At 37.3% G+C, this 21,538-nt stretch overlaps 1 protein-coding gene across 10 annotated transcripts in view; it reads left to right on the forward strand.

Annotated features, from left to right (window-relative positions):
- The window catches only part of Nubpl (nucleotide binding protein like), a 332,275-nt gene that overhangs the window by 265,915 nt on the left and 44,822 nt on the right, over positions 1-21,538 (forward strand). For all 10 annotated transcript variants that reach the window (XM_010633575.3, XM_010633577.3, XM_033765123.1 and 7 more), the window contains one exon: positions 13,724-13,809. In XM_010633575.3, coding sequence (XP_010631877.1) covers positions 13,724-13,809 — 86 coding nt within the window. The remainder of the gene's footprint in view (positions 1-13,723; positions 13,810-21,538) is intronic.

Consider the following 21,538-nt stretch of genomic DNA (forward strand, 5'->3'; position numbering starts at 1 on the left):
GATTTTTTTTTTTTTTATTGTAGCTAGTCGGGGTCGTATATGCCTCAGTTATTTGAATGTGAAATTCTTCCCCTCTGTTTGGGAAGTTTTCTGTCATTAATTCTGCAAACAGCTTTTTTAAGTCATTTGTATTTTCTCCTCCTACTTCATGGATTCCTATCAGTCTTATGTTATTCTTCTTTGCATCATTTAGGAATTGCTGGATCGATTTCTCATGATCGACTGTTTTTAAGAGACCTCTTTTCATGGTCACTGACTGCAATCTTATCTTCTATATCTGAGATTCTATCTTCACATTCTTTTATTCTGTTATGTACACTTTCAATGGAGTGTTTAATCTCCTGGATATCTGTTTGAATCTGTTTTATGGATTCCATTTCTTTCCTGTGTTGGGCATTTATTGTTTCCATTTCTTTCTTATGCTGGGCCTTCATGGCTTCTATCATGGTGCTGAGCTCATCTATTTTTTTGTCAGTTTCTGCTCTAGAGTCTCGAATCATGACTTCCATTTTGCTCACTATCTCTATGGTTATCTGGGAAATTATTTCTGTTTTGAATTTTTCTAGAGCCTGATTGATCTGTTTTGTTACTTCCGGTGCTTTGAGTTCAGGGTGTCCTGGTGCTTCATTATTGTCCTTTTCATCCTCATTTGTCCTACTGTTTGCCATTGGTGAACTGGAAGTCTGTCTTTGTGTCTCACTTAAGTGTTTTCTCATTTTTTTCTTTGTTGTCCAGCTGTCCTTGGTTTAATCTATGGGTTATCACCCAACTCTTCCTGATATAGTTGAGTCCTAGCTTCTGGGTGTCTAACAGCCCACAAACATTCTCATCTCCATAACATCAGAGAAAACAGCTCATCAAATCAACCCCAATCCTTTATCCCAACCAGCAACACAGTATGATCAAGCACAACTTGGAAACTGACCACCTGTGGTAGTCACTAGTTTATCACCCTTAAACCATTTGAATTAAATTGAAATCAAGAAGCAGTCCAAAACATGTCTGCAGTGAACAAACTTTTCAATATAGTATATTTACTATTTAGGATGGGGGCTCAGATAGAGCTAGGACTCAAGACCCCTGATCTCAGTTAGCTGATAGCTGATCCCCATGATGCAGACTGACCTCGGGCTGCAAGGCCCAGATTGAGTTCCCCAACCTTTTGAATGGTTGAACTCCATACTGTTCTACTACAGGTTTCCCACGCCCTTCCTTTAAAGATATTCAACGTTGGGAACTCCAAAAATTACCCATTATTACCACCTCTGCCTCTGCAGAGTGGGTCCAAAGACTGGCTCAATCAGGAGGTCTGAGAGTGTGCACAGGGGGAGGGTTGTAGGGGAGTTGTGGGGGTTCAGGGGCGCCCATGCTGCTACCTTCCTGGTGCTGGAGCAATGGTGGCTCCCGGTAGGGGAAGGCATGGCTATCCTTGGTGGATCAGGGCCCAGGTAGCCCTCCTGGTGCTGGAGCGATCGCGGCTTCCAGTAGGGGAAGGCCCAGTTTAGTGTTCCTCTTTTAATATTTAGATCTTTAATCCATTTTGATTTTAGTTTAGTTCATGGTTAGGAATATAGGTCTAGTTTTAATCTCTGGCAAGTTGAAACCCAAATTTCCCAGCAGCATTTATTAAAGAGGCTATTTTTCCTTCAGTGAGGGTTTTTGGCTCCTTTGTCGAAGACGAGGTGGCTGAATGTGTCTTGAGTTATTTCTGTATCTTCTAATGTGTTCCACTGGTCCTTAGGTCTGTTTCTTTGCCAGTACCATAACTTATCCTTGTCACTTTTTCTTTTTGTTGGATTCTCCTACTTTACATTTAATTTCTTGTCATGCCTGATGGATTCATTCTGTTGGGCTTCCTGGGGTTGTAATCCTCATTGTCTTTTCCTAGGATATTGTTTAAAAATATTTGGAGTGCTGGTTTGGTATTCATGAAATTCCTAAGGTGCTCTTTGTTGTAAAAGTATCTTATTTCTTCATCAATTTTGAAAGATATTTTTTCAGGGTACATCAGTCTGGGTTGGAGGTTGTTTTCCTTTAGGGCTCCAAGCTCTTACTGCCTTGAGGGTTTGTGTTGACAAGTCTGCTATAATTCTGTTAGACTTTCCTTTGTATGTGATTTGTTTCTTTTCTCTGCTTGTAGAATTTTGTTCTTTTGTTGAGTTTCTGGAATCATAACTATTATATGCCTATGTGTAGATTTTTTTCTTTTTTGATCACAGCTAGTTGGAGTCCTATATGCCTCACTTATCTGTATGTCAAATTCTTTCCCCCTACTTCCCAATTCTTTGGGAAGTTTCTGCCATTACTTCCGTGAACAGTTTTTTTTTTTTTTTTAATATTGTCTGCTGTTTTTTGTCTCTCCTGTTTTTTCATTGACTCTGATCAATCTTATGTTACTCTTCTTTGCATCATCTAGCCACTGCTGGATTGATTCCTCATGGTCCTTACTATTTTTAAGAAATTTTTCTTTTCTTATTCACCAATTGCAATCCTATTTTCTATATCTGATATTCTATGTTCACATTGGCTCATTCTGCTACATAAACTTTCAATGGAATGTCTAATCTCCTGGAAATATGTTTGCATCTGTTTTATGCATTCCTTTTGTTTTGTATGTTGGGATTCCATCATGTTCCTCAGGTCCTGTATTTTTTTATCTGTGTCTGCTCTAGATTTGTTAATCTTGTCTTGCACTATGGGCACAATCTCTGTTGTTATCTGAGAAGTCATCTCTGATTTCATTTTTCCCAGATCCTCTTTTGTTGACAGTTCAGGGAATGCAAGCTGTTGAGTATTAGATTGTTCCGTCTTGTTTCCCTATGGGGTTGCCTTAGGTAATCTGGAAGTCTGATTTTGAGACTTGTTTACATGTCTTCTCATTTCAACCAATGCAGCCTGCTGCACCTTTGTTGAGGCAACTTTTTGCTCACCCAGTGGTCTTCAGTTCTCAGCAAGCCACCAAGAGGCCTTTTCTCTGCTGCTCACCAGTGCACCAATTCCTGGATTCAGAAAGGTGGCCTCCTGGATCCCTGAGCTGTCCTGTTGTCTAGGCAGGCTTTAGGCTGGCACACTTGGGATGGTATCTAGGTGTGCCTCTGGCTAGTGCCCCTATGTAGCTATTGTCTGGAAGGGCCTTTGGTTGGAGGCTGTGCAACCCAGTCCCTGGTGTCTGAGCAGGCTTCTGGCTAGGGTTCTGCACACTTACTGATGGTAGTGCGGTAGGTGTCTGGCTGAAGCTTGTCCATCTGTGCAGCTCTTTTCTGGGCAGGTCTTTCTTTTGGTCCTGTGTTCCCAAGCCATTGAAGTCAGGGTGGGGCCCTGGCTGGGTCTGACTGAAGCTGTGCTGCTTTGGTCCGCACCTCTGCTTGCTGAGATCTGTGAGCACTTACCTATGGTATCAGGGTAGGCCTCTGGCTGATGCTTGTCAGCCTTTTCAGATCTTTTCTCTGTCTAGTATTTATTCTTTCAAACTAAAAGGAATATAGTGATTTCGCTAAGGTAAAACAAAAATGTTTTATTTTTCAAGTAGTTATTTCTCCTTTCTTGTTTTCAAATTTACAAAAGTAGTTGTTTGTTTTTTGGGGGTACATTTTAGGTATACAATACAGTTACAGTCATCATTGGGATCTCGTACCTTTATATGATGTATCTTGGTTCTTTTTTTTTTTTTTTTTTTTGAGTTTTTTTAGATTGGGTCTCACCATGTAGTTGAGACTGACCTGGAACTCACTATTTAGCCCAGGCTGTTCTCCAACTCACAGCAATCCTCCTGCCTCAGCCTCCTGAGTGCTGGGATTATAGGCATGCACCAGCTGTATCTTGGTTCTTATTTGAAGTGGAAGGGGTAAGGGAAAGGTAAGAAGGGAAACGACAACACTAGTTTTTTAAAAAGGCATCTAATACTAATATTTTGGAAAACCATTGAAAATTCAAAGAAAAATATTAGTGCCATGTTTTTCCTATAATTTTATTATTTGTTGTGAACTCAACTGTAAAGCTAGGAACATGTGTATACTTTAAAAGTGGAAGATTTAAGTCATAATTTTTCCTCATATTCAGGGATATTAACTCATCATTTATGTTTTCAATTTCCACAATAGAGCATTAAAGGAAATAGTCAGTTTTCTTTCTTGTGCACTGTTTTTCCATACAAATGTTGGGCAGAAGTATAATTAATGGATACTTTGTAAGAATTGCATGATGTAGACAGAATTTTTATTTGATTCATCAGAGTATAAAAATTCCTTCCAAAATAAATTTTTCTTTGTTTTTATGTAAGTTGTTATACCAACTGTGCAAAACTAGAAATTATATTCCAGGGTTTTATTTTTTAGGGCATTCCTAGTGTTTCAGTGTGAAACTTCAATCTTTGTTAAATTTGGAATCAGATTTATAAGTTTTATAACATCATTGGCTAATAACAATAGTTTCAATCTAAAATAAAGAAATAAACTCTTCAGGGCTCTAATATTTGGCTGAACATACATTACAGGTAGAAGTTATAGTATATTCGTTATCAGTCAAAAGAATTAATTTCTGGACTGTGACATTAAAAGCCCCAGATTTGTAAAGCATGTCCTCATGATTCTTATGAATATATAGTCAGCTTTCAGAATCACTTGTCTAAACAAACCATTTGATGTTTGAATTCCTACCATGTGGTCATTTGTGCTTAGATAGAAAGCTTCTGAAATAGTTCATTCGATTTTGTTGTTGAAGAGTATCTGGGTATTTCCTTCATGACCTGCTAGACAGCTGAAACTCCTTTATGTTTTAAAGCTGAATAAATACTCTAATGGCCAATGTGTAATAAGATTTATATTAAAAGCTACTTTTAAATCCATTAAACATTGGGAAAAGCACAAATCCCACAATCTAAAAAGCTTTTGCAGTTGGTTGTAGATGTTAGAAATTTGATCAGAATCTGAAGTATAGCTCCAAAAAGCGCCTTCATATCTTTACTATGATAATATTTGGATATGGGCCAGTGCCTTTCTATATAAAAGTCAGCCTCTATTCCTTTGTCATCTGAAATATATAGTATGTTGGTAAATAAAGTTAAACAGAGTGGCAGTTCTTCTCTCTGGAGTGAGTATAAAAGAATGAATATAAAAAGCCTAAGTTTCATTATTAAATAAACAGCTTTTAGTAGTGGCTTATTGCAGTCAAAGGGTAGGCTGATCTATACATGTAGCTAACAGAATTTGAAATGCAAAAGGTTAAATCTAAGAGTTCAGTGTGAACACTTACAGAAGAGCAAGAGTTTTTCTAAGTTGTAGCGATACATTTACAGCAAGTAGGCTCCCCCCAAAGTGTTTGCTGATCAACATAACCATGAGTTCAAAACTAGAAAGTCAGGATTTTATATTAACTTTATCAGAGGCATCAGAAGAGGGTAGGGAAGGTGGGAATGAAAGAGAGAATATGTGCATTGACAGAGCTCTCTAGTTCCAACCTACATTCCTTAAAATCTGGAAGCCTCATTTTTCCTGGCTGTTTAGAGAGAAGCAGCCTGGGTAGCTCTTGTTAATTCTTTGTGGCATCATTAAGAAGAAATGACTGGAAGTTCACTACCTTTTGAAGCCATTGTTTTGACAAACTAATTGTCGCTAAACAGTAGGTGTGTATCTGGATTCCTTTGATGAATGTGAAATCTTAATCTCTAAAGAATGATATGCTCTCTCCCATCAGTAATGTTGAAATAATGTAGTTTCCACTAATTACTTCTTATATAATTTTGGGCAGCAGCTAGTGTAATTTATTTCTAAAATTTATTTCTTTTTTTAAAATTTATTTTATCCCATTCCTCCCTCTGAACCCCCCCCAGGTAAAATTTATTTCTTTTTTTTTTCAGCTTTAATTGAGTTTATTGGTACATTTTAGGGATACAGTACAGTTACATTCATTGTTGGGATCATGTACCTCTACATGGCAAGTCTTGATTCTCATTTTTTCCCCTTACCTCTGCCCTCCCCTCACCCCCTCTTCCCCTCCCCATCTACAAACACTTTATTTTCATCTTTTCATTCTCTCACATTTTTTTCTTTTCCCTTTTTACTCTTCCCCTACCCATTCCACCTTCCCTACACCTTTAGCTCCTTTCTTCCCATTTCTAAATGTCAGTAATCTTATTAGAATCTTATGCATTGTTGCAGATTATTCACACCAGGGAGACTATTTGGTATTTATACATGTGTGACTTATTTATTTCACTTAGGAGTATATCTTCAATATGTATCCATTTTGCTATGAATGAATCTATTTTCTCGCTCTTTATGGCTGAGTAATATTCCATTTTATAGAAAAACCACAACTTCTTTATCCAGTTTCCAACGGATGGGCAAATAGGCTGTTTTCAAGATTTAGCTATTACAAACTGTGCTGCTATAAACATGGGTGCACATACTTCTCTGTGATATGATTCTTTTATTTCTCTTGGAAAGATACCCAGTAGAGGGATGGCTGGGTCAAATGGAACCTCCAGTCCAAGCTCTTTGAGGTATCTCCATATTGATTTCCATAGTGGTTGCACTAGTCTGCACTCCCACCAACAATGGAGAAGGGTTCCTTTCTCCCCACAACCCCGCAGGAGTAGGACCTGAGTGTTAGGGATGAGCAGATATAAACAAATACTGAATCTGTGCCCAAAGTACCAGTCTCTCATACCAGGGCCATGCCCAAGCCCCCACACAAGGGCTGCCCACACTCTAAGCATTACAGGAGAGTGGAGATGCCAAGGGTTTCCTACAGCACTTCCCATTCCTCCACCCTCAGTGCCTCCTAGGAAGCTGAGGTTGCTATTGCCTTCCCTCCCCATGCCTGAGCCTGAGGGGGCCTCCGTTTAGACCAAGGAGGCAGACAGACTGCACAAATCCATTACCACTAAAGGTCAGCTGGAGAGACCCAAACCCTCTTTCTTGATCCCTTCACCCAAAAGAGGCGATATGTCCCTCTGTCCTCTTCCAACCCTGTGCTGCCACCTCCACCACCATCCGCCCTGGCTTCCTGCTGGAGAAAGGCTACTTTCAGGACAGCTCCTCCAAGAGGGGTGGGAGGAGGAGGAGCAGGAGAAGGAGGATGTCAACCACCAAGGACCCTGGACCCAGCCCCAAGCCAGGCCTGTGGGAAAGGCTCAGATTGCAGCAGCCCAGCACTGCCCTCCTCCTGCATCCCACCTACCAATGTGGTGCCAAAGCTTCCTGAAGCCAGAAAGCCTTCTTCCTTCCAGCCTGGTGGGTCTCGCTCTCTCCTAATGACACCACCAGTAGGCTTCTCCTCTATCCCCACCCAATGGAAAGTGGCAGTGACCCTCTTCCCTGCACCTGGGCCACACACCCACCTGGAGCCAGCCCGATGGCCCCTCCTGTTGTGCTCTTTCCTTCTCTCTGGACCTTGGCTCAGGGACCAGGTGTGAAGGATCACCAAGCCCTTCAGGCCTGAAACCAGAGCCAAACCAGCCTTAAGTCACCTTCCATCCAAGAACTGGACCTAAAAATACTCCCTTATTTCTAAGCTGCAGGACAGACCTGGTATTAAATGCCTTCCCTGGGTGGAAGGGTGCTTTCCTACCTCCTCAGAGCTGCCTGTTCCACAACCTGGGGTCCATCTGGGAGAGTGTTTTCTAAGGCCTGTTCCTCTCCTCTGCTGGGACTTCACACAACCCCTCCCTCCTCTCACCACCCCTGTTCAGGGGTGGGATGGGAGGGGAGTGGCTGAATGGTGCCCATTTGGGGATCCTCAGGCAAGCGTCCTCCCTGTGGTGTGCAGGCTTCTGCCCTTTTCCTGTGCTCCAAAGGAAGGTGATGCTGTTTGCCCTGGCCCTGCAGCCACCCCTGCCATGCCGAGGACACAGGATCCTCTTATCCCAGTGCAGGACCCCCCATTCCATCTCCTTAAACTGGAACACCCAGGGAGCCCCTCCTGGCCCAGGCAAGGTCTCCCAGCTTCCCACTCAGCCCACCTGACCCCTCATTGGTAAGAGGCTGGGTTTGGGCTAAGTTGTGGCCCTTGGACAAGACACCAGCCCGGCTGGAGTGGGCCCCTGGAGAACCAGGGACCATCTTCCTATTTCTTCCTTTACTCTTCCAGCCTCTTCCTTCTTTCAATTTTTTTTTTTTTTTTTTTTTTTTTTTTTTTTTGTAAGTGGATGCCTTACTTTTTGGATAAATATTTTTGAAGTTGTTATTTCTATTTCTTTTGGATTTTTTTTTTAAACATAAGGTTTTGTGGGGATAGAATTAGCTCCTTCACAATGATCTTGTCATAAAGTTGGTTTAGGTTTTAGAATTTTGTTCATTTGTTTTGTGGAGGGTTTGGTTTTTTTTTTTATGTAATAAAATTTTAAATGAAAAAAAAACCACTAACAAATGATGTTTAAATTAAGAAAACATATCCTCTTTGTGACTATAATCAATTCTTTCTTGCCTCTATTAGAAATGAGCATAGAGTCCAAATCTGTCATCATTCCAATAATTAATTATTCCTGTTGGAGCACATTCTGAGTACAGTTAAGGTGAATTTACCTTTAAATCATGTTTTACTTAGGCTTATACTAATATTGGTGGGCATTTCTTGATCTTACAGCAAATAATATTTATAATTCAGGAAGTTTAGGTGTCACAAGAAAAAGGAGAGCCAAAAATCTTCAAAAGCTAACGTATTTTATAGTTAATTTTAAAAATTGTAAATTTATTTGGCATTATTTGTGTTAAGCTAGCAGAGGTTGAATGTTTTTCTTTTCTTTCTTTTTTTTGAGGGGGGGAGGGTTGCTGGGGACCTAACCAAGGGCCTCATGCATGCTAAGCATGCACTCTACTACTGAGCTACACCCCTAGCTTCTGATTGTTTTCTTTTACTGCAAATATATTTCTAAATAAATCAAAGAGAATCAGTAACTCAAATATTAAAGGCTCTGTGAACATTAGGAATAGCAGTTAATATTTTTTCAAGCCTTAGTTGGTTTTACATTGATGTGCTCAGTGGTTGTAAGATATAGAATTATTCCTCCAGGTATAACTCTAAATAGGTTTCCTTGTATATATTTATTAGGTTCTAACACTGAAGTTCTTAATCAAGCATGGGAATTAGATACAATCTAGGCCCTGGAGACAAGAATGCATAGTTGAGCAGTTCAACACTGGTATAATTATGATCAGCCTAACATCTGGAATAATTAGTTTTAAATGTTTAACTACTCTGAACTCTGACCCAAATCCAGATATGCAGTTATATATTTTCCTTTTAATAGTCAAGAGAAGTAAGAATTAAGACACTACTCTAAATAATTATTTTGTAAGATTTGTACATATTTGTCAGACTATCCCAGGCAATCTTTGATAGTATGTATCAGCTGATTTTAAAAATTTAGAAAGATTACAAGTTGAGAATTATATTTAAATAATATTATTTGTTTGCATTTACCTTAGAAAATGAATGCAGAATTCTTTTTTTTTGGGCCAGAGATTGTACTTGGGTCCTTGCACTTGTGGGGCAGGTGGTGGAACCACTAAGCTAAATCCCTGACCCCAGAATTCTTAATAGTATTCTTAACCACCAAAATAATCAACATGTATTGCAAACTAAACATTCTTTTTGCTTTGGTTGACATTTCCTTATAGTCAGTAGAGGGAGCACAAGTTTTCTAAGAAGCCCTGCATCACAGAACTGAAATGACATCATTAGTGATGATATAAAGGGAAAAAAATCTATGCTTGTTTGGTTCATGTTTCATATGCCACAAGGAAAAGTAAAATTTACTAGCCAAGAACTATAAAGACATAATGTAATATCTGATTTTGGAGACCATATCTTAAGCTGGATTCTACACTAACAAGTTCTTTTAAAGTTTAAAATTTGAGGGGCTGTGGATTTAGCTGAGTGGTTCCACCGTCTGCCTTGCAAGCACAAGGACCTGAGTTGGATCCCGGTACCAAAAAAATAAAAAAACAAAAACAAAAAAACCCCAAAACAAATCAAAAACAAAAAACAAAGCATAAAGTTTAAAATTTGAGGTTATGATATATAAATTGGTTAAGGGTTAAATGTAATTTAAGATTTTGTTGGTTGATTTATGCTTTATCTCCTCATACATTCTAAATGTCATGTGTCACTGTTTGAAATGGTTGTATATTACATTTTAGTACAACAAAAGAAGTAGTGATTTATGTGTGGGCTTAGGGTAGTATCCCAAAGGTTGATTACACTGAGATTAAAGGTGTAGTCATTAGTTAACAACATATATTTAGTATAAAATCTTATAACAAAATATTTTCTACAATTTAGTTGGTAGATCCAATGAAATGTTTACATGTCTTGAGCATTTGATGCCACGTGGAAGATGATTATTCCCCTTACCAAAATTATTATTTTGAATGGTTCTATTAAGATAATTATACAAAGAAATTCAGATGTAATGGATTTGTGATACTGTGTTAGGGTTAACTACAAAGAAAACCAAGTCATTTTAATCCTTTCTCAGAACTTACAGCTATCAGAAGATTGTCATGGAACATAGTTGTAACACTTTAAATTTTTTTTTTTTTAGTGGATCAGCTCTTTAACATAAGTAGATTCATTTCATAGAGGAATTAGTTGAGTTCTATTGAAATTTAATGTTATTCAAGGTTTTATAATTCATTACACAGTGAACAAAATCAAAATTCAGAGTACTTTTAAGAAGTTACCAACTAAAAATTAAGTTGCAGTAAACTAGAGTTTATGCTTCTGAAAATATAGGAAAATTGCCTAATCATTTACCTTTTATTAAGTGCCTAATTTGTGAATGGTAATTAGTTTTGTTTGATAAAAATAAACACTACTGTCCATTATGCTTGTCTGTTTTCTATTACTATAACAAAACACCTGAGGCAGAGTATTTTATAAAGAAAAGAAGAGTATTTAACTCATAGTTTTAGAGGGTGATAATCTGGGATCAGGCAGCTCCATCTATTTGGCTTGGGTTGAGTGACCTCTTGCCCACACCACATTGTGGTAAATAGCATCATGGTGTGGGCAAGAAGGGATCATGTATTGATACAGGAGGTCAGAAAAAACTTAGGGGTCGGGGCTCTCTCTTATCTTACTTTTGTAGGGTTCCACAAGAACTACCTAATCCCTTCTGAGGGTAGCAACTAAGGACCTAATTGTCCTCCACTTATTAGGCCCCAACTTCTAAAGGTTCTATTATATCAATGCCACCAGACTAAGATTTCAGCAAATGAAGGGATTCCTACCACATCCAAATTGTCATAATACCCATGAAGCTGTATTGTGTCATAATGATACAGATGGTTGACAAGAACATTTAAAGCAATAGTATGGGGCTAGGTGTGGTGGCACACACCTGTAATCCCAGCACTTGGGAGGCTGAGGCAGCAAGATCACTGTGAGTTCGAGACCAGCCTGGGCTACAGAGTGAGTTCCGGGTCAGTCTCAACTACATAGTGAGACCCTGCCTCAAACAAACAAACAAAAAAGCAATAGTATATTTTTATCATATGAAAGCTAAGATTACTTCTTACAGCAAATGCATGGAGCACCTCCAATATACGTGTATATAGTTAAGGAGAAGATTTGGAGAAATTAGCCAGGGATATTCCCCATGTATATCTGGTGAGAATGGCTCTGAGATTGAGAGGCAATACTTCTTTGAGGAGGAGACATGCCACACACTCACTCAAATTAGTTATGAGGACAGTCAGATTGAGCAGGGATAGTTTTGGAAATATTTATGATTAAGAAAGACTGCTGAATCATATAATAAGAGATAGATGTTGGAGTCTATCTAATGTATGCACTAGTTTCACAGCTAAGCAGACTGAGACCCAAAGCAATTTAAATTATTTGCCAAGATTAGTCAGTCACATAGCTAGATGAACTAGATATGAATTGGATTCCTTCAGACTGATTAGGTATTAAAAAATAGTGAAACAGATTGGTAGAAGAATCTAGAGGATAGAAGAAGTGAAAATATATTGCATGTTTAGAGTATAACTTTTTCAGAGATGTGAAATCTGTCAGTCTTAAGAGAAAGGAAAAAACTGTTGACCGTTTTAATTCTTAGGCAGAGTAAATAAAAACAGAAGAATGTAGCAATCCATGGCACAAGTTGTAAAGTAGGATGACCTGCTTGATGATATGTAGGAAAGCAACTTATAAGTTATTTATTAATAACAATAAATAAAATAATGGTAATGACATTAACAACAGCCACTATTTGTTGAATGTTAGGCATCATATCAATCATCTGTAGTCTAAATATTACTGTGTCATTTTGTAGATGAAGAAACTGAATCTTCTTATGTTTGAATACCAAAGCTGATGTATCTCAAACTTGAGCAGTGAATATAGATTTTCCTTCTAAAGGAAAAGTAATTTTCTCCCCCGCTTCCCATATTGATTTATTTTTGTATAAAGTTTCTTCACTAGATGTATATACAAATTCCTTAAGTTTATAGCTGTTGTAATTTAGCAAACTAAACAAATAAGTCAAATACAAGCAACACTTACAACATTAATATAAAGGAGAGTGTTTGCTGAAATGCAAATACCAATTGCAAGAAGAACTTGTAGCTTGCTCTTGCATGGAATCTTTTGTTTGTTTGATTGATTTTAGCACACTTATAATTATACCATGTGCTTTGTGATAACTTGGTTTTCCCACCACATTTCTCTATTCTGACTTCTTCACAATATCCCTGTGCTGCGACATTGGCGGTATAGTGGTGAGCGTAGATAGCTGCCTTCCAAAATATCCCTGCAGTTAATACCTTTCAGTGTCATTTGACCTCCATGTGGTATAATCACTAATTTATCATTAGTCTTTTCCGTTTTCTGTTTCTATTAGCTGTGTTAAAGTCTGCCACTGAATACCAATTTAATGGTTTGGAGCTCAGAAATGTCATGGCACTGTGTTTTTTTCTAATAAGGTGATGATCAGCCATGTGATCTATAACATATGCTAATTATTTTTTCAGGATATTGTCTAGAAGAAATCACAAAATTTAAGAAATTCGCAGACTCTGCCAATCATAAACAGGCATTTGTTACTTCCACTTAAAGAACAGTTGCATTGCACTTTCTTCAAAACTGTGTTTCTATCGGTAACAGTGGAGATCCATAAAAGCCCCTGACAGCATCACTTCAGCGCTGCCTTAACTTAGGATACCACCCTTTTGTCTGAATTTCTGCTGCTGTGGCTTTTAATTTAATGCCTACCAAACTGTTCTAAGCTTTTACAGTTTAAACTTTTGGGGTACAGTTTAAGAATTAACTTTCCGGAAACTCTCCCCTACCGTTTCTCCTTATCTTTTGCTTCCCTGCCCCAGCTGTCAGATCATTATCCTCTCTCCCAGGGAGCTCTGTTTCTTGTGCATAGCTCTGCTGTGATACTTAGCATTTTGTGTTAAAATATTTTGTATTTTGTTTTCCTAAGGAGACTATCAACTTCTTAAAGGTAAGGTCTAACTGTGTGCAAGATAATCCTTTTATCCAACTTTGAATTGGAATCCTGGATGAATCAATTGTTAATTTAGAAATGAGGGATCAAAGGTAGGTAAGAGCAGAGTAGACATTTCCTTAATGCTCTTACTCATTTATTTAAATGTATAGGAATTACCTAGCTAAGGTAGTAGACTATTTAAGCATGTGAACAACAATACTATCAGAAGCAACACTTTCCATAAAGAATTTAAGTGTAGCATCATTTTGTTTATCTTTTGGTTAGGTGCTGTGATTGTCTCCACGCCCCAGGACATTGCACTGATGGATGCACAGAAGGGTGCTGAAATGTTTCGCAAAGTCCATGTACCTGTAAGTATTTACACTGAAAAATATGAAACTCTTCTAAGAGAAGCAAGTTATTTACTCCTGTGCTGAAATATTTGTGAAATTCCTTATTCATGTTTATGGTTACTTTAAAAACACAGTTTTAGGTGGAAACGTCTACATATTAATGCAAGAGTTTTGAAACTCCTTCAGGTATGAACTTTCTTAAGAAGTGCTTCCTCTTTCAAACACTTGTAACCATCACTGATCCCAAAAAAGAGTTTTAAGAAATTATTTAGGTAAATAAACTTGAATAGATCACTTGTGCAAAAATTAAAAAGATTACTTTTTTTCCTTTTGTCCTCTTGCATATTAACCCAGATATTGCAGGATTTTCTGCACCATATGACAAAACAAAGTAAAATATTTAAAAATAGACAATAATTAAAGACAGATGGAGTCATAAGTAAAGTCAGTCAACAAATTGCATGCCATTAAGGAATTTAAATACATGCTATTCGTATGCCATAAATTTTCTAGCAGCCAAGGAAAAAGAAACATTGTATGACTAAAGCATTAACCATTTCCACAAGGTTAAGAAAGAGCTGGATAAGCAAAAGAAAAAGAGCTGCAACATCTTTGCTAGGTTCTTAGATAAAAAAAACTATATATGTATTGGACATGCTGTCATCACTTTCTTTATAGGAAATAGATGGTGTTTCAGTATGCCTCAACAAAAGCAAGGGGAAATTGTGACAGAGGACAATTAGAATAGTGTTTCAGTATAAGACCAACATGTATGTAGCTTTCTAGTGGCCTTGCTTAATTCAAAGATAGATTTTAGAGTTTATAGGCCAGAGCTCCCTAAATATCAGCCCATGGGCTAGCTTCAGGGATCTCAATTTTTCCTTACTTTCTGCACCACAAACTGTTTGTTCATTGTACTTGTTTTGATGTTAAAAGAATTCATAACTATGGATAGAGCTCAATGGTAGAGTGCTTACCTAGCATGCATTAGGTCCTGACTTTGATGCCTTGTGGGGCAGCAGAAAAAGGAAGAAGTGAAGGGCTCATTCACTAGCAGAGTTGAAATTGTGATTAGTAAGTAGTTTAGGAACTCTGTTCTGTGTTCTGATTTTTTTAGCTTGGAAAATTTTTAAACCAAATGGCCACCTCAGACAGAATACTTTTTCTCTGAATCACTTAGTTTTCTCTGAAGCACTGTGACTTCATATTATGTCTTCCAAAATAAAATAGACCCAAGTAATGCCTACTCAGGTAACTTGATTGTATTACTTATTATGTGAAGTTTTAAAATACAAATCAACAAAATATTTATTAAAGAGAGGGCTATCTATCAAATTATGACACTGAGTTAACAAGCAATCTAAATTCTTTCTGTTAGAAATTAGATAATAAGCCTGGCCTTTTAAAACCACTTTAAGGTCAGGATAATAGCCATTCTTCTGCATATAAGTGAATTCTTAACTCTTCATTTTGTAAGATAAGGATAGAGGTATATCTGGCTCACTCTAAAGCACCATGAAACCTGTAAGGGAAAAATTTTTAAAAGAGCAGGAGTTAGAACTTATTCTTACTTGACTCTTCTAGATATTATTATTATTTTGTATGCCAACAGGCCATTTCAACTGAAGTTGTCATCTGTGGTAGCAACAAGGCCGGCCCTACTAAACTACTAGACTTTGTTATTTGAGAGTCTAATGATGATAGCTACCAAATCCAACATGTATACCTTTCGGTTCAGATGTTATTTTTACTTACCTGTAGCCCTTTAATCAAGGGCCGGAGACTCTCTTACTGTTCTGACAGATTTTTCTTTAGACTGTTCTTAAGGATAGCTCTTTTTTCTTTTCTCTTTTAAAAAATTATTTGCCCTCCAAGCTGCGCAGATACTCAGTAATGTTTGTGAGTAAATGAGTGAGAACTTTCTAGCCATGAACTCTGTATACAGTTTGACAGTCGTGGTAAGCTACTTATCAGACATAATGAGAAGTGGATTTGATGATTTCTGAGATCCTCTGGCTCTTAAAACCCGCAGAGTCTAAGTAATAATAAAATGTTTGAAATTAGTATTTCATAAATGCAAAAGAGTTGTTTTGCTTTATTTCACTTTATTCCTTTTTCCCTCCTTGGTTTTTAAGTCTCCTTCTGTTTTACCTCCTTTTGAAGTACATCAGTTACTATGGAAACAATGGCATCATTGGCATTCATTGGTATAGACAGAGTTTAGTAACATCTGCAAGAACATTTTGAAGTTAATTTAAATGATTTCTTAACATTTGAGCATAGATAAGGAAAGGAAGAAATGAAGTATAAAATTCTTCATTTTCTGACTGAAATATCCTTGTAGGTGTAGGTAGACTTTTTTTAATAATGAAAATGTTTGGTTTTAAACATTTTTAACAATGAGTAGGTTATATGCTGTATCATTCTCACTCATTTTTGTTACCTCCTTTTACAGGGGCATTTCAGGCACCTTGATTTGGAGCCCTGCCCCAATCATTGAGTTTTTGTGTCACGGGAATTTCACTATCCATCCCTTCTTTCTTTGGTAATCTTTTTGATTCCTGAAGAATCTTAAAGTATATTTTCTGTGTTCCTTCATGACATAAGGGGTCACTTAATTTTAATTCCACAAATAGTTATGTATTCAACAAATATACATTTAGTGATATTGAATACTTTAAGTTCTATGATACCCTTTCATTGATGATTTAAAAAAAAAATGAAGCCTCTTTTTTCAAGTATTTTCTTTAAATTCTGAAGAGAGCAAAAATACTTTCTCTTCTGGACTATCAGGATGACTGCATAGAAGAGTCTTGATTTTTTTCATGTCCCTGTTCCTTTGCCTGATAAGTTACTGTCCGCTTAGAGAACTCAAACTCATTTTTCAGATGTCTGCTCAGGCATTACTTCCTCTAGGAAGCTTTCCCCAACATGCCAGAAAAGTTAATATTCCTTTATGAGAACTACTTGTACATTTATCTATTTTGGCTTATATCCTATAGCAGGTTTACCTATCAGTATTTACAGAAGAACATGTTACTAGATAGGAAGAAAGCATGCCATAATCTTAAATGCTCACGTACCTCCCAGATACTGGTGTGATAAACACTTTGATCTAGATAAACACTCTCTGTGATCTGCTGTTCCATTTTCCCCAGGTTCATGAACTGCTCTCACTCACATTTTTTCTGCCATGACCAAACTGGTCTTCTTGCACTTCTTTTACTTTTCGTAATGCCATTTCTTTCCTCAGAACCCTAGGCATGCTATTTTCTTATCCTTATTTTACACCTGGTAAATTCTTTTTTTGTCCTTTGGTACTTAAAGAGCTTTTCCTCTGGGACACTCGTCATAGTACTGTTAACTTGGTGTATTGGTTACTTTTCTCTTATTGCTGAGACAAATACCTGACACCCAAAGTTAAAGGGGAAAGGGTTTATTTAGCTCACAGTTTTTAGAGGTTTCAGTCCATAATTGGCTACCTCCAAGGTAGGGTGGCACACAGCAGAGGGGCATCACAGAGGTGAAACAGTTCATGGCACCCACAAGGTAGCAAAAGCAGCAAGAGAGTTTACTAGCATCTTTCTGCCCCTTTTATCCCATCCAGACTACTGGGATTAGGGTGGTACCAAACCAATCACTCACAGGTAGTGCCTTAGTAATTACATGCCCTTAATCCCAGCATCACACATTCCAAATTCAGAACCTCTGAAGAGGAAAGCCTAGTCTCATCTGCGTGAGGCTTTGGGGGCACATCTAAATGCAAGCCATAACACTTGGTAAACCTTGCCTGTCCTACATCCAATCACATTGCGTTTTTTTCTTTTGTAACTGTTATCATATTTGTCAGTACTTTTACATTACAGCACCATACTGCAAGTGTAGGGATCACCTACCTCACTGCATAGAACATGTAGCTGCTCACTAAATACGCTGACTGAATAAGTGGAGTAGGATTTTACTAGGCAGAACTAAGGATTATGGAAGGTGGGAATTCAGTCAGAAAAAGAATCAAGAAAACACAAATTGTGTTCATGATCATTCAGGTTATCTGTAGTTGAGGTAATATATCTGGGCATGTCTTTGTTGGGCCAAGGCATTTGGACTTCTTAAGATTATAAGCAGAATCCATAAAAAATGGTGAAGAGGAAGTAGACATAATTAGGATGGAGCTTTAAGAAGTTTTGATCTGAGGCTGGGGATATAGCTCAGTGGCACTGTGTCTACCTCGCAAGCGCAAGGTCCTGAGTTTGATCCCCTGGTATGGGATATTAATTTGGTGAAGACAAATAGAAAAGATAGACACCATGAAAGCATGGAGTCAGTAGAAAGGATTTTCAGTGGTCAGAGTTACTCACACTGCAGGTTGTGATCCACAGATAGGCTGAAAATCAATACAGTATCAGGATGAATTGCTCTTAGGAAGAGAAAGCCTTATTTTATAGAGAACTTGTGACAGTTATGAACACATATGTACTGATCAAGATATAAAATATTTCTCTTACCAGAAAAACAGTCTAAAAGGTTGGAAAAAATGGTGTAGGTGATAGGCAGTGACAGTCTGACTTAGAATAATGACAGTGAACATGGAAGGGGGAATTGAACCTACCTGATATTTTGAAGAAAGACTTCACAGGCTTAGCTGGTTTGTGAAAGTCAAATCAAAGAGAGACAGAATTCAACAGAATTTTGAGAGTTATCTTGCCATTAATAAACTTACCCACAGCTGATTTTCTGCTCAGGATGACAAACTAGAAATAAGAGATTAGGTTCTCAGTCATGCATCTTTGTCTTGCAACAAATACACAGCTTAAAGCCTAATGCTGGTTATTGAATTTATTTAAATATTTCCAGATAAATAATTTTGAAAATTCTATACCTGTTTCAGCCTTACAAGTAATTATTTATCTTGAGAGACAGACAGACACAGATAGAATTTTTATTTTTTCTGTAGTTTACTTTTTCTACTGAAAAAGAAAGAAAAAATCCTATTGTGGAACTTTTTAGTATTTATAAAAGTTAATAATTATATTTCTTTCATCTCTTATAAAGACCGATTATATTCCTTAAAAATTAGATTATCTTAGAGCCTCAAGTATATGATTGCTATTGATATTTTCTTGACATTTTCCATTACCAAAGATCTCGCAAGTTGCTATGTGGAATAACTTCTTGGAAATGAGGATGAGAATTGTGGCTTATTATTTTTCTGGCAAAGTAATTATTTATGGCAGTATGATTTTTTTTTAACCAAAAGTTCCACATCTTCACTGCTGAATGTCTTTAGAACTCATGAGTTTGTGATGCTGATCACAGAGCTTTTTTTAGCATCTAGTTTGTCCTATTTTACCTAATTTTCTATCCTACCCACAATAAAAAGCAATTTAGAAATAGATAATCTTATATGAAAATGAAGGCAGATGATCCATTTATTCTCTTTCATTCTTAAGCATATTTTTTCCTCTGATCATCACATGGTCTCACTTTATTCTCTGGGAAATTTTTTTTACCTATGATGTTTCTATGGTTTAGATGCTTTTTTCCCCCAAAGGTTTATATGTTAGAGGCTTGGTCCTCAGTGAATTGGTAGATTATTTGGGAGGTAGAGCCTGGTGGGAGGGTCTTTGGTTTTTGGAAGGACGCTCTTGGAAGTGGTGGTGAGCCCTAAGCTCTCATGAAAGAGAGCTGTAAGAGCAGATTTGATCCCTGAATTAGTCTCTGCCTTCTAGTTTGGAAAGGTGATCTTTCCCTCTCCCACAAGCTCTTGCAGTGTACCATGAAGCCTTCATCAGGCACAGGCTGTTGCTGGTGTCATATTCTTTAATCACTGTGAACTAAATAACCTCTGTTTTAAAAAAATAATAAATCTCTTTTTTATGTTATCCTGGCTCATATATTTTGTTATAGTAATGAAAAACAGACCAATACAGATATAAAGAATCTTTAAGTCTTTTCTTTGGAGGTCTTTCAAGGTGCTATTTAAATACTTTTTGCAGTAATACATAGGAGTGGTTTATATATGACATCACCTGTGGATTCCTTCACAACTGGGTAATTTTTCCATTTTTAGAGAAATGACCTTTTCACAGTGATAACCTTTATAAGAATATATCACATTCTGTATCTCTCCTGTAATTATATCTGACAAACTAAAAATATATGCTCATCTGTATCTTTCCACAAGATCCCCTCAAAGGCCATGTATACTTCAAACTAGAATACTATGTGACTTACATGAATTAGACTCATCAACCCTGTAGAGAACTTTATTTTCCTCATTTTGTGGTTTATAAACTCATATATTGTGGCCATCATGGGCTACCACAGATCAGAACATTGTAGAGTATAAGAGCTATCTTCATCATATTAGCTCATCGTTGAGTTCTGATTGTTCAGATAGATAAGTAAAGCCAGAGGAAAACTAATAGGTTTAAAATGTGGAGGAGTTAAGGATCTGTCTTCATATTGCTGAAACAAAATATCCAATACCCAGACGTTAAAGGAGGAAAAGTTTATTTTACTCACAGTTTGTAGAGATTTCAGTCCTTAGTCAACTGGCTCCAAGACAGGTTGGCATGGCAGAGGGGCATAGCAAGAGGAAAAATAGTCCATACCATGGTAGGCAGGAGGCAACGAAGCAGCAATATTGAGCTTTCCTTTCCCTTTTATTCCATTCAGGGTACAAGCCTATTTATTGGTGCCACCTACACTCAGAGTGGACCTTCCATTATTCACACATTGAACTATACTAAACCAATTTAGTTATCACATACCCTGAAGCTATATTCACACATCCTAGATCCACCCACCTTTGAAAAGCCCCACCTATGAGCACATGAGGCTTTGGGGCACACCTAGATACAAGCCATAACAGGGTCCGTGGTTTCTGTTTGGAATCAAGAGAAGTATACTGAGAATGAAGGGAACCAGCAGTTCCTTGTTCAGAATCTTGGAGGGGGGAATGAAGTCGAAAACTTGACTGTTGTGCCTAGTGACAAGATGATGCTTCAGATCAGACCTGCCCTATAATTCTGCTCTTGATTATTAGGTTAAATTGCTCTACAAAATTATATTGACTCACCATTTTCTTAGGCCACCTAACTCCATGCACAACATTCTGTAGTCTATTTTGTTCCCATTTTATTTGGTAACTTCCATAAAAATAAACGAATGCCGTAGGTAGCTTGAATTTTGGCTTTGTTATTTACTATGTAATCTTAAGTAAACAATCTAGTGTCAGTGTTCCCTTCTGTGAAATAGGGTAATACCCATCCTAGTGGTCCAGTTCAGTGAGCTTATATATCTGATACATAGCATAACCTTAGCACATAGTAACTATAAATGATAGCTCTGAATATAATTTTATAGTGATAGACATTAGAAATTATTAAAATTTCTCATTTTTTAGAGATTAAGAATTCAGAGTTTGAAGAAGTTGAGTTGCCTATCATGGACTCACAGCTACTGGACTTGGTCTCTGAGAGGACTTTGGATGCAGGCCTCCCCATTTATTGTTCTTTCTATGTCAGAATACTTATAAGAAATAATATAACAACACTCATCTCATTTTTGAAAATTATAATATCTGTATACCTGCTTCAAGTGTGTAACAAAATTGGTTCAAGACTAATGGAAAATTGAGAGGCACTTATGAATCTAATGTATTTCAGTTATTAGTATTCATTCTCTACTTAACAATGAGTTAACAATGAGTTTTTTTCTCCTCACTTTTCCTTAAAACATAGAT

This window comes from Fukomys damarensis, unplaced genomic scaffold (genome assembly GCF_012274545.1).
Source record: "Fukomys damarensis isolate Sample0158 unplaced genomic scaffold, DMR_v1.0_HiC HiC_scaffold_17, whole genome shotgun sequence".
Taxonomy (NCBI): domain Eukaryota; kingdom Metazoa; phylum Chordata; class Mammalia; order Rodentia; family Bathyergidae; genus Fukomys; species Fukomys damarensis.